General features: G+C 37.8%; 1 protein-coding gene across 13 annotated transcripts in view; it reads right to left on the bottom strand.

The window, feature by feature from the left end:
- CADM2 (cell adhesion molecule 2) overlaps nucleotides 1-13,475 on the bottom strand; it is a 659,818-nt gene that overhangs the window by 71,278 nt on the left and 575,065 nt on the right. For all 13 annotated transcript variants that reach the window (XM_080574601.1, XM_080574596.1, XM_080574602.1 and 10 more), the window contains one exon: nucleotides 756-934. In XM_080574601.1, coding sequence (XP_080430727.1) covers nucleotides 756-934 — 179 coding nt within the window. The remainder of the gene's footprint in view (nucleotides 1-755; nucleotides 935-13,475) is intronic.

Genomic DNA, 13,475 nt, shown 5'->3' with positions numbered 1-13,475 from the left:
TTATGTGAAGAAAAGTATCTGACAATCTGTCTTTGGTGGTCTATATACAAAAGTCAAAAGGCTCTTCTGTCTGGTATTTCCAAATTTCCCTTCATATATCCTTTTATAAACACTTTTTAGCTGAACAATATGTGCACGAGGCAAGTATTTATAAAACACTACCCAACATATCACAGAATCACAGAATTGTAGGGGTTGGAAGGGACCTTGAAAGATCATCGGGTCCAACCCCCCTGCCAAAGCAGGTTCCTTAGAGCAGGTTGCCCAGGTAGGCATCCAGATGGGCCTTGAATATCTCCAGAGAAGGAGACTCCACAACCTCCCTGGGCAGCCTATTCCAGTGCTCCATCACCCTCACCGCGAAGAAGTTCTTTCGCATGTTGGTGCAGAACTTCCTGTGCTCTATTTAGTGGCCATTACCCCTTGTCCTGTCCCCACAAACCACTGAAAAGAGGTTGGCCAAATCCCTCTGTCTCCCACAAAATATGGCAAAAATATTTTTACAGATGTTTACTTAGTAAAAAGTTCACAACATTAGTGAACATATTTTGTTTAACCTGTATGAAGAGAGGTATGCCAAAAGAAGGAAGTAAACATACTAACAACAACTGGAGAATAGTGTCAATAAAAGTGCCCTTATACTTCCACCTTTTTCCTGATGTTCTTTCACTAATGATCGTAAGAAACCAATTGTATTTTCCTGAAATGCTACATATGTGTAACATGCACCAAAGAACCAAAGAGAATACACTCACCATGTACTATCAGGACATATTCTGTGCTGTTTCGGCCAATGGGATTTTTTGCTTCACATCGATATGTGCCATTGTCTGTTTTGTTTAGGAAACTGATGCTTAGGACCCTGCCATTGACAACCATTCTCTCGGGATCTGGTAGTTCTCCACCATCCTTTGTCCACAATACTGGTTCTGGCCTGTTGGATCCAAAGCAATACATTTAATCAGATACATGTAGTATGCATATGAAATATTATGTATCAGCAACAGTAACTTGTGGATAATACTCTGCTATCACAAAATACTCAGTAATCATTTGAGTTACTGGATATAACGAGCATCTATTACAACTTTACCATCTAGTACCAGATGTGAACTACTAAAATGCAGGAACAGGCAGGAAAAATAAGAGGAACAAATAAGAAAACAGAATGGTATTGGAAAAGGCCAAGGTCTTCCCTAAATAAATAAATAAATAAAAGTGCTAATGATATTTCAGTGTACACTGTTTGGCAAGACATTTGGCAAGCTGTGTGAAAACAGCTCTCTGTGTGATGAGCAGCATGGTCTTGTGCACCTGACAGGCAACAGAAATCATGCAAGCAGGCTGAGGTAGATGTAAGTGGTTTGTAAATGGATTCTTAAATTATTTAGGCTATTCACATTCACAAGTGTACTTGCATGTACTGAGTGCTTTTCCTGAACCAGGCATATCAGTTGCAAAGTAGTGCATCTTACACACAATCTAAATTTGTTTCTGTTGCTGCACTGTGTCACAGCCCATTCCCTTTTCCACCCTTACTGCATGCTTCCCTTGAATAATTTTTTTGTTTGTTTTACACATATTATCACAAGCAGTATAAGATTTGACTTAAAATCCTGGACTTCCTTTCAGTGAAACCTTTCCTCTTGTACCTGGTAACTTCACATCAGACCAAAGGCAAAGCACTGACAGCGATAACTCCTTAGCCAAGTTAAGGACACAGCAGAGAAGGGAAATGACTGTCTTACAGCTTCCCATACATCTTCCCACTGGCAACTGATATTTAACTCTTTCCCAAAAACTCTCAAGGAGCTCTACAGTTCAAAAGATTTGCCTACGACAGCAGAAAGTATTTATTACTTGTACACAGTCTTTGCCTGTATATAACAAATTGCACTTTCAAATTTACATGAGGGAAACCACCAAAAGGATATGTCCACGATTAGAAATGAAAAGATGGCTTACCAAATCCTATCTCACAAACAGATGTAGCATCTCAGGTCTTTAGATACTAGTCACTGAAGCAAGATATACACAGCCTGCAGATTCAGTTATGCTTCTTCTAACTGATAGCTTTGTACTTTACAACCTAAATATCGATTCCTTTCTTTTGGCTGCACTACTTAAGTAATTTCAACCAGTAGCAGTTCTAGATTTACAATTTATTTGGTAGCAGAATGTTACTATTTTTTTTTTCCTACCAAAGTATGCAGTTTTATGACTAAATAACAAAACAAATATAAAATACTTTTATACAATCATCAGATGCCTACTTAGTTGCTAGTCTTACTGAAGAACTACTTAATTTGATTAATTTAAGGTGTTTATAACCTATTAAATATGAGTGTTAAGAATAAGAATTAAGTCTAAATATCCAAACAGAGACAATTTGCTAAAATGCAGCGTTACACACAGAATAGGCCTAATGCCTGCAACAACATTTTTCTTTTAAATTATACAACGTATAGACAAAGTGAATTTTCTGAAATGCACTCACTGCTATATATGTTCTATTACTTTTTTTTTTTTTGGTAAAAAGGACAGACATTAGTTTTCTCTTGAGAAGCACCAGAGATCTACATAGATTTCAGTAATATTTGGATGATACCTTGTTAAATTATTATTGTACTTGTTACCGAGACTGGCTGTTCTCTGACACTGATTTTAATAAATAAAAAATAACTCATAAGTCATACAGAATCATAGAATCATTTAGGTTGGAAAAGATCCTTAAAATCATCAAGCCCAGCCATCGCCTAATGCTTCCAAGTCCATCACTAAACCATGTCCCTAAGCTCCACATCCACATCTCTTAAGCACCTCCAGAGATGGGGACTCCACCACTTCTCTGGGCAGCCTGTTCCAATGCCTCACAACCCTCTCCATAAAGAAATTCTTCCTGATACCTAATCTAAACCTCCCTTGGCACAAGTTGAGGCCATTGACTCGCGTCCTATGACTGGTCACCTGAGAAAAGAGACCGACACCCTCCTTATTGCAACTGCCTTTCAGGTAGTAACAGGAAGTGGTAAGATCTCCCCTCAGCCTCCTTTTCTCCACTAAATGACCCTAGTTCTCTCAGATGCACCTTATGTGTCTTGTTTTCTAGTCCCTTCATCAGCTTCCTTGCTCTTCTCCAAATGTGTTCCAGCAATTCGACATCCTTGTTGTAGTAAGGGGCTCAAAACTGAACACCATACTTGAGGGACAGCCTCGCCAGTGCCCAGTACAAGAGGACAATCTCTTCCCTAGTCAGGGAATATTACAACATTCACATAATTTTAAATCATGGATTAAGAACTATTGGTGTAATGGGCCTTATTTATACTTAACTGTAAGTATGTCACAGTATTCTTCCTAAGTGTGCTTTCAAGCACTGATATCTAAATAGACACGTACACACAATATACACACCTCCTTTCTGCTTAACACTAGCAGGAAATCTAGATGTCCACATTGTTGCAGAAAAATTGTCCCACGCAGTTAACAACATTAAGGTGTGATTTGCTTTGATTTGTTAAAGTTGATGTGTTCAATTTTCTAGCAAACTCCTCATTGTTCCCCATTTACCACTTTACTGTGAATCCGTAATCCCAGGAGTGGAAACTCTGAAACACTTCTGCTACAATGTAAACCATTACCTTCATAAATGACACGTTAAAGCAACTTCTGTGCAGTGGTAATTTATGAAACGTACATTTTAAATTGAACTTAGATGGCATATCCTAGTAAAAAACCCATAGGATAACAAATAACTAGGAAATGGAGCCTTAGATCTAAATTACTCAAGGAGCTTTGTCACATCTTAATATACCAACTGCAGTCCTACGCAGAGTGGCTAGAGAGGCAGATCTACATCCTCTGGGTGACAGGAGGAAAACCATCCCTTAATTAACAGAGCCACCCTGTGTGGGCTAAGCAGCAGCAGCAGAGCCATCCCTGGGCAGCTGGCCTGTGGTCAGCACGTCATGGTGGCTAGACACAGCCCTTGCTCCACCTTGCCACTCCTGGGAGGATGCTGCCTAAAGCAGTGACTGTCACAGCTGCAGAACTATATCTTGCCTTCACTGCTGGGAAGCTTTGAGACACTCTGGTCTAAACAATTCATTAGTCAGGCAGAAGTGAGTTAAGAACATGAGATGTGCTCAAGCACCCTGGCCAGCACGCTGCTACTGACAGCAACAACTGGAGCGGCTGCTCAGGGAAAGCACACAAGCATGGCCACTGCCTGTAGTCCATCCCCCTATGCTCCACCAGCAGCTGTAATCATGCCATCGGGGATGCTGGAGGGCACGTCTCTTGTTCTCCTTAGCGTCTATGCAGTATTTAGATCTGTTGCCCATAAATTTCTCAAATCTCTTTTTGAATCTGCTTGCACTGTCTGCCAACCCAGATTTCTGTGGCAATGAATTCAAAAAAGTTCCCTACCTGCTGTGTAAAAGCGTACTTTTTGTACTTTTATCTGTCTTGTACTGATCTCTGAGCAGTTGCAATGAATTATGGTAACAGAGTTTGGTAACAGTTCTGCATATTATAACCTTGCTATCAATTATGACAGACCTGTATTTAGTAGACCTTTCTTCTACTTTCTCCCCCTTCTTTTCTCTACTTTGAATTTGATACAGTCCGAGATTACTGGCAGGAAAAAACAACAACGCCCCCACATAAGAAAACAGACAGACTAAATTTAGAAAACATTGACCACTCCTTGATAAGAGCTTTAGCAACGTAATTGTCAAAAGCCCAAATGCAGTTGGAACATCAGTGAAGAAGCTCCCCTTCTGTGTCACAAGACACGCCAAACTGTAAATTTTCCATAAGTTATTCTGTTGAAGAGTGTTCATGGATGTATATACAGAGGTTCATTTTTCACCCAACATTTTGAAAGTGTTCCGACTCAGTTGGGGGATATTTAGGTTAGATATCCTAAAACATCAGACAAACACATACACTCCTATTATTGCATATTTCTCTCTATTGCCTAGGTCTCTAATATTGAAGAATGTTACCTTTTGTTCACATATTAACAAATTGCCACAAGGCCATTACTAGGACTGGAACAAACAGGGTATCTCTGAGCCTTGCATTTGTGATTACTTCACATTGAATAACACTTACCAGTTGACCCCACGCTTTCTCAGGCAACCCCAAAAAAAAGTATTTATTGGAGCACAATAGCTATAAAGTTAGAATGAGCACACTGACAACTAATACAGTTGTATGCTACCACCTTTGCACATTTCACGACACAAACAAGCTCACCAACCTGCTCTGTCCTAACAGAAACATGCAGCCTGCTGGTACTGAGGCCGTCACCCAAGGACCAAATTTGGGGCAACAGATGTTTTCTATATGCCTGGTTTAATCCCTCCCAGGTGGACATGGGTATGTGGAAATGAGCTGTGCTACCACTGAGCCCCTTCATTGGGCTGGGGGAGGCAGCAGAGCCGAGGCACCAAGATGTTGTTTTCTTCTCCAAAACACAGCTCTGCTTCTGGCCTTGCCTATTCTAATTTGCTCTCAGTGTGACACCTTTTAAAACAAAAACAAACAAATTAAGTATGCTGCATTGAAGAAATTCTTTCAAAGACAGCTCAAATGTGACAGACAGGTCATGCCTGTTCTTTGGCTAGCATGTACTGCTTTTACTAATTTAGCTTTGTGTGCTGATGCCCACACCATCGGGATTGTACTACACTAAAAGAAGCTAGAGATACTAATCATGATTATGGCCAATGACTCTTCTACCAAGCCCCTAAAATAAGCTTAAATTCTATACCTTCTCTGAAAAACTGCTCAACAGACTTAGACTTTGGTATAATTTATATTTAATCCTAATATGCCCAGAAGCTTTCAGAAACTGACTTGCATAAGTGAACTGTTTTTTGGTATTAATAAATAAATTTGTCAACTGTCTTTATGTTAGCCTCCAAAAGTGACATAAAAAGGAACATAGTTTGGTATTCTTTCCCAGACAAACTGAGATGGGACTGCAATGAGGGAATTAAAACTGTTACTATTCCAGAGGGATTCAGGTTTCATAATGTGGAACCGAAGATTTCTTGCAAGCAACTTCACAAAGAATTTATGAGTTCAGATAAAGTATTTTTTAATCCTGATGCTAAGAAATCTTTTCTTCCAAAACAAGTCAGAGAGAAAGCTAAGGATGAACTGGAATGTGTTGAAAAAAAATGTTTTAGAAAACAAAGGTTTAGTTGGAAAAAAGCATTTAGGCACAGACTTGACTTTTAAACAAGTGTTTACATAACACCTAAGTCAACAGGATTTAAGTTCAGCTGAATGTGTTTGATAATCTAGGCCTTTAAAAGTCACACAGCAGTATTTTAAAACAAGTTCTTTAATTTTTGACCTCTTTCCCCACCCTTAACCAAAGTACTATGATGCTTCAGAGCTTCCCATAATTCTCTCTTCTAGTGATACTTTTTCATATATAAACATTAAATTTATCTTAATTTAAATAATACATGCAGCTACTGTATCAGCTCTTCTTTCTGAATACAGTGAACTTAACACAATTTATTTTCATGGGAAGTTCTTGGCTCTATGCCATTTTATTGCACTTTTCTTATTTCTGTATACAGAAAGGTCATGGCAAAAGTGTTCTCCATTAAGACTTTGATCTCAAACGCTCAGAGAACTTAATGGCCTATAATTCTACCACTGGATAACCTTTTCACATCCATAAGATCTCACTCACACAATAAACAAACAAACAAACAAACAAAACAAAACGTGCCAGCTGTTTACATCCTCAGTCTCACTGAGCGTATTATCATTCATTTGGGAATCTAAATATCCTGTCAAGACTTTGTAGCCAGCGTGGATAAAAATAGGAAAGATATAAGTATTTGTGGAACACTAACAAGAGAAGTAAATTCATTATTTTGAGCATGGCCCTCATGAACAATGCCTTTTAATTCTCCAAGCAGGGGCACACCTATTTTCTCTGAAGTCTATAAAAATCACATACTAGTGAAAATGCTCAAATGAGTAATGGAAAAAGCATCGCCACTTTTATCAGAGCATTTTTGTTGAAATGCTGGTGTAATGTTAAAAGCCATCTAAGGGAATGGTTGCTTCATTAATTTGACCTTACAGAGTTTCTCTATATTGAGAATCTGGATTTTTAGATTTGTCAGTTAATTATCCAGTTGAAAGTTTAAAACCCAAGGGAACTTCTTGTTTGTACAAAGTCTCACTCTGATGAGTCATATTGGGATGAGCTGGTTTGGGAGCATTTCATCTATCAAAAACATCAATACTCTCAGCCTCTAGCCTTTCATAAAAGGCTCAGATAAATGGTTTTTATTTTACCAGATAAGAACTCTCTATGATTTTGTATCTTTGCAGAGCTTGAGTAACCTTCATAGGGTATTTAATTCCCCAAAAGAATTAGTCAAAAATGTCCTAAGTATCTTTTATAAAGTTCCCTTTTTATTAGGAAGGAAGCTTTGAACATGTGAATTTCCTATTCACCATAACTATCCAGTCTATGCTTTTCTCTTTCAAGCATCTCAGAAGACATAACACAGCCTAAGAACATTTATGATGCCCTATACTGGTGTTTTTAAAATGTCTAAGAAATAAATTCCCAATGTATGTTAAAAATGAGGTGGCAACAAAATATAAATTTCCACTTTCTACATTATAAACATTTGTCAGGAATTCACAGCTATAAAGACAACAGGAACAACAAGAAATGTTAAAGTTGTGGTGTATTATGCTTTTGAAAAAGTTTCCTAAATTTAAAGAGATGACAAGAATCTCAAATGGTGTTAGTATTCATCATTTATATTTAAAATAAAAAATAAAAAATGAGACAGAGAGAGAGAAAATAGAAAAAAAAAAGATTGCAGAAAAGGGAAGAAAACAAGCAAACCAAAACAAAAACCCTTCATCCCTTATCTTCTGCTCTGGTTATAGATAAGACCTTTCTTTTATCCATCACAAATGCAGTGGGGTGACCGGACTTCCCACCGGTAGCTTTCCTTGGATAAAACAGGCAGTCCTCTCACCTTCAGGCTGACTCTTTGGGTTACACTTGCTTACCATGGTGATATGATAGACTAAATTTGCAGCTGAAAATCCTTATTCTGAACAAGGCTGTGACAGCAACTGATTAAGTGACTCAGGAAAAGTCTTTTCAAAGCAAAGTTATTTTTTCTGTTGATCAAAAATAAAAAGCATAGATTGCGAAGGGAGAAAGAGAGTATTTTTTTTCAAATTTTCCCCTATCTATACCCTAATCTTTCCTTGCAACTATTTTTTTAAGGTTCATTTCAGGTCAGTTAATATGCACCTTTAGCTGTAAGAACCTGACCATTCTCTTTCTGCCATAATTCTCTTTCATGCTATATCTCCCTGTCATCAGGCTGATAACCCATTTACCTTTATCCTTTCATATCTCTGACCTAAGGTTTTCTGCCCTTAGTACAGCTGTGTAGTGATGCTGCTCTGTGTCTGGATAGCTTTTTCCCAATTGATTATCAAGCCATTATTATGTTAACTATACTGAAAATATTTACCTGTAGTTTCTCCTGTTGCCTTTTATGTATTCCTCCCCAATATTTCCTTTATTTTAGTCTTTCTCAAGAAGGCAAGACAATATCTAACAAATACTCTGAAAAGTGTATAAATCATATATATGTATATATGAAGCTTCTTACCTAGTTCCATTATGTTCCATAATGTTACCACAAAAGTATAAAAACCTGCTATGAATAACATTTGAGAGATTGTTTTCTCATAGTCATAAGACAGATCAACAAGAGAAATTATGTGAAATCAGAAGATACCTTATCAGTGAGTTGCAACAGAAATAGCCCTTGTATTCTCCTATTGTAAGCAGCAGGGAGGCAAGAGATGTACAAAAAGATTTTCTCAAAAAAATCCTCTGTGGGGAAGAAGATACCATAGGGATGCAGTCCAGAAATTCATGTTAAATAACTCAAAAGCCATTGCCACATGAATGTAGATGTGGGGGAGTCCCTTAAGCTCGTTCATGGAATACCGTCCTCCATAAGGTAAGTTAAATGTGGGGGCAAAGATGGGGCATCAAATTGGCATGCTCACTGCTGTGAGTGACCCACTCTCTTTCCATGATTCACATTAGAAGTGAAAAAATAGTTCAGAGAGTTATAATTCATTATCAATAGGCATGGGGTATGTGTAGGAAAAGCAACGTTTTGTCAGGGTTAGTTTAGTTATGCTAGCACTGCTAGCCTGTTCAGCTTTGAAGGAAATGCAAAATCAGAGAGCTCACAAAAGTGCTGTATGGCTGATGGGACAATGTCAGAAAAAGTTTCATGATGCCATTGTGCTATACATCAAAACTGAGGTCAAATAAGCAGATTTTCTCAATAGTGGAATGCATAGGAACCCATCACTGAAGTATCTGATAACACAGCTATTTATTTAATTGATTGCTTATGCCCCCAGTATTAGAGCATGTAAATAGACAACTCAGAATAAATGCAGTAAGACTTGAAATCAAACTGTGCACAGTTGGTTGCTAACTTCATTCACTGCCCCAAATACCTCTAATTATACTCACACTAAGGCAAACGTTTACCTAAAAATGTATTTCTTTAAAACTGCTCTTGTTACAAAAAATTCTTAAGAAAGTACCATAATCATTCAGATTACACGTTCAGGTTTTGCTTTGCCAGTTTCAACGGTGCTGGTCCTAATGGCATTAATTTCTTCTAAGGCTTTTATCTAAACATCTTACCTTCTTTCCTCTTCTCTATTAATCAGAAGGAATCTCCTTTTTGTCTTAGAGATATTAAACTCACCTAGCAGTGAAATTACCACTGCATACCATAAAAACAACTTGTTAACCTCTTATAAATATCACCAGTCTTTAAAGAATGCAGACAAAACATGGTGCCTCTTTTATTATTATTATCTTTTTAATGAGTCCTGAAGGAGACGTCTACTAAAAGTTCCCCATTGTCATAATAAAGTAGAAAAAAATATATATAATTTTAAGCAAGACTATCCTCTTGATTTGGAAGAGAAATAGTATTTTGTATTTTTCAACCTGACATTTTTTTCCACTCTGCCCCACTTCCCTTCCTCTTCTATTAGAAGCTACTCAATACGGGGTTAGGCTTGGCTGTCAAATGAGCAAGGAAGCCAGGTCTGGCTACAAATCTCCTCCTTCCCTTGCAGCCCCCTATTAGTTAGGCCAATACCATTAGCAGACATACCGGGAGATCCTGATCTACTTTTCTATTGTGACAGACAGCTAAATCTTGTTTTAATAACATAAAGATTGCAGAGACCCTCAGAAAGTAAACTTGGTTAATTGAAATTAATAGCTTCAAATCCATATATTAGTTTATTTGCTAAAATGCACTTTATAAGGGGGAAAGCTTACCTTTTTCTCCACTGATTAGCAAAAGAAACCATATTATCTTTAATTTACATAAGAAATGAAACCTTTTTGCAATGTTCATACTCTTTATAAATCACATGGATCTCCTGTAGAGTGAACAAATTCAAAATTTATGTCTTATGGAGGCTTATACTCTGTAACTCTTCAACATTTAAATAGAAATTAACTATAGACTCTTGAACTATTCACAAAAGGTCTTAACTGTGTGCCAGTGTGTTAAGTTAGATCAGGACTGACAGGCATCTGCTATTGCTTAAGGGTTAGAGTTCATGCTGACTATTCAAATTATTCATCCTGTGTTTTTAAATAACCAGGTGATTTTTCTGTTTTCTGTTGCCTGAGATTGTTCAGCAATTATCATTTCTGCAAAAAGTTTTCCTTTGAATATGCCATACTGAGAAACTTTTCCAAAAGTTATTGTACCATAGTATTCCTTATTTTCTGATTCTAGGAATTTCGTGACATTCCAGCTCAGACTATACAGCCAAATATGTAAAACCATTAAAATCCTCACCCTCCAAAGCAAGTTTAAATGCCAAGTGGAGCCCCTTCTGATTGATATGAAAACTAATATTCTGTTCATTGATCAATGAACAACTCTGTCCATGTCAGAATCAAAAAGTAATCCAAGAACTACCATAATGACTCAACAATACTGAAATGAATAAACACCGAGTGTGACTATATATGAAATCTGAAATATTAAGTTTTCACTCATTTCACTTTTTGTTAGTACTTAACAACAAACCACTCGCAGAATACTGTTTGCTTTTAAATTCTTAAACCCACAGAATTATATTTAAACTGCTGTTAAGGATCAATATCATTAAGAACAAAAGTCCTCTAGTTTCTATGATAGTTGCCTACTTCAGCTACCATTCTTTTTGCAGTAATGCAGGATCTTAATGCTTTATTATCACTCCAAAACATAATACATATTTTCTAATAGCAAGTTCTGGAGAAAGCAAATCTTTAAAGTATTCCAAATATCCAATCTTCTCAACCTAGCGTAGGTTCAGACATCTGTGTTTCAGGATAAGCTGTACAAAAATATTTTTAACCCTCATGGAAGTGTAAAGTGTATTTCAGTTTTTGTAGCTGTTTTAAGTATGTTTAATTGCTTACTGATTGCCAGTCTTATTTTGGTACAAAGAAACCTCTGAATCATTTCAGACTTCGTTTTGAAGTTTGTGCTTTAAAGCAAGAAATAAATCCAAATAATATTCCTATAAAGACACTCCAGTTTTACCACTTGCATATAATAAAAGAACTGAAAAGTATTTCTATGTTTATTCTTTTGATTAACAATACTGCCAGGTTGAGTCTCATCATAAAACCTCAGAAATCCTTCATTTCTTCATTGTTTTAAAACATTTTCTTGTGATACTAAATATTCCCACAAGTATACCTTTAGCATTCATACAAGCCTGGTACTTCTGTATAGCCGTACTTTCTTTTCCAAAATGTTTTTCAAGTTTTTCTTTTTTTTTTTAGATCTGAACTCTTCAGCTCTTTAGATGATTTGCAAAGTTCCTTACAGTCTTGAAGTGTTTATTGCTGTTACTGTTATTGATATCCAACCAATTTGCTAATTTCTTTAATGGAACAGCTTCTTCATCAGAGTAAGTGCTAGATCTTGTGACTAATTTTCTTGGAGGAATTCAAATCTATTGTGGGTTAACCCAAGTAGGTAACTCAGGACCCCAAAGACACTTTCTCACTCCCCCCGTCACTCTCTCTGTGGGTTGGCGGAAAGGAAAGGAAGAGTGAAAGTAAGAAAACATGGGGCAAGAGAAAATTTGTTTAGTAAGTGACAGAGAAGTGGGAGAGAAGGAAAACAAAACAAGCAGTGTAAAGGCAATCACTCCCCACCTCCCACAGGCAGATCAATGCCCAGCCGCTTTCCAAGAAAAAGATGGCCACCTTCCCTAAACCCTTCCCTTCTTTATTGCTGAGCATGACGTTGTTATATGGGATAGAGTATCTCTTTGGTTAATTTGAGTCATCTATTTGGCTGTGTCCTCTCTCAGCCTCTTGTGCACTGCCCAACTACTCATTGGGGGGTTGAAGTGAGAAACAGAGTAGGCCTTGGCACTGTGCAGCTTGCATTCAGACACAGCTAACACACCTGTTTGCTACCACCATTGTTTTGGTCCCAAACCTAAACCACAGCGCTATATGGGCTGCTTTGGTGAGAATTAACTCTGTCCCAGCCACACCCAGTACATCTCACTGCTCTCGTTATCTTCTCCCTCTCTCCCTCCCTCCCTCCCTCCCTCCCTCCCTCCCTCCCTCCCTCCCTCCCTCCCTCCCTCTCCCCCTCCCCCTCCCCCTCCCCCTCCCCCTCCCTCCCTCTCTCTCTCTCCCTCTCTCTCACTCCTCTGTATTTAAATCCATCCACCAGGCCCTGCCAATGTATTGGTATGAATGCACCTGTGGCTGGAGCTCTTAAATTCAAAATTGTATTCTTCCTGAACAGTCAGGCTGGTACCATAAAAATTGGTACACTCTACCTTGGATGTGTGTATGAAGCATGTACTGCATGCTTACATGATGTTTAGGAGAAAGCTGCCAGTTTGTTGTCCACAGCAGCTTTTATTCATGCACTGCTGGGACACTGTCAGTAAGCTTTTTAGGCCAGTCTTGGAGAAAAAAAAATTAAAAAAAGACAGATACAAAAAGGTTTTGCAGACCTGTGTCTCTCTTGCATCGGAGCTATACAGTCTTGCACACACACAACTGAACACAGTTAAAAAAAAAAAAATGAAGAAGAAGAGGAGAAAATCCTTTTACCCTTCACACCTTGACGTATTTGAAGATTAAAAACATTGCATGCTTTCTAAGGGACTGTTAATCTTCTTCTTTTTACTTGGGCATCCACTTCTGCTAATTCCTTAGTCAGAAAGTGGGAGCTACTCTGTGAGCACTGCAGATTTATTCATCTTAATGTTTGTTTGTTTGTTTTTTAATAGAAGAGAACAGTAAGTCACTTTGGCTACATGGTCCATATACTGACACACCATTACCTTGCCTTCTGTTTTTCAGTTTTGCTCAA

This window comes from Anser brachyrhynchus (genome assembly GCF_964034855.1).
Source record: "Anser brachyrhynchus genome assembly, chromosome: 1".
NCBI classification, from domain to species: domain Eukaryota; kingdom Metazoa; phylum Chordata; class Aves; order Anseriformes; family Anatidae; genus Anser; species Anser brachyrhynchus.
The sequence above is the reverse complement of the archived record's forward strand: the minus strand, read 5'-3'. Positions and strand labels throughout refer to the sequence as shown.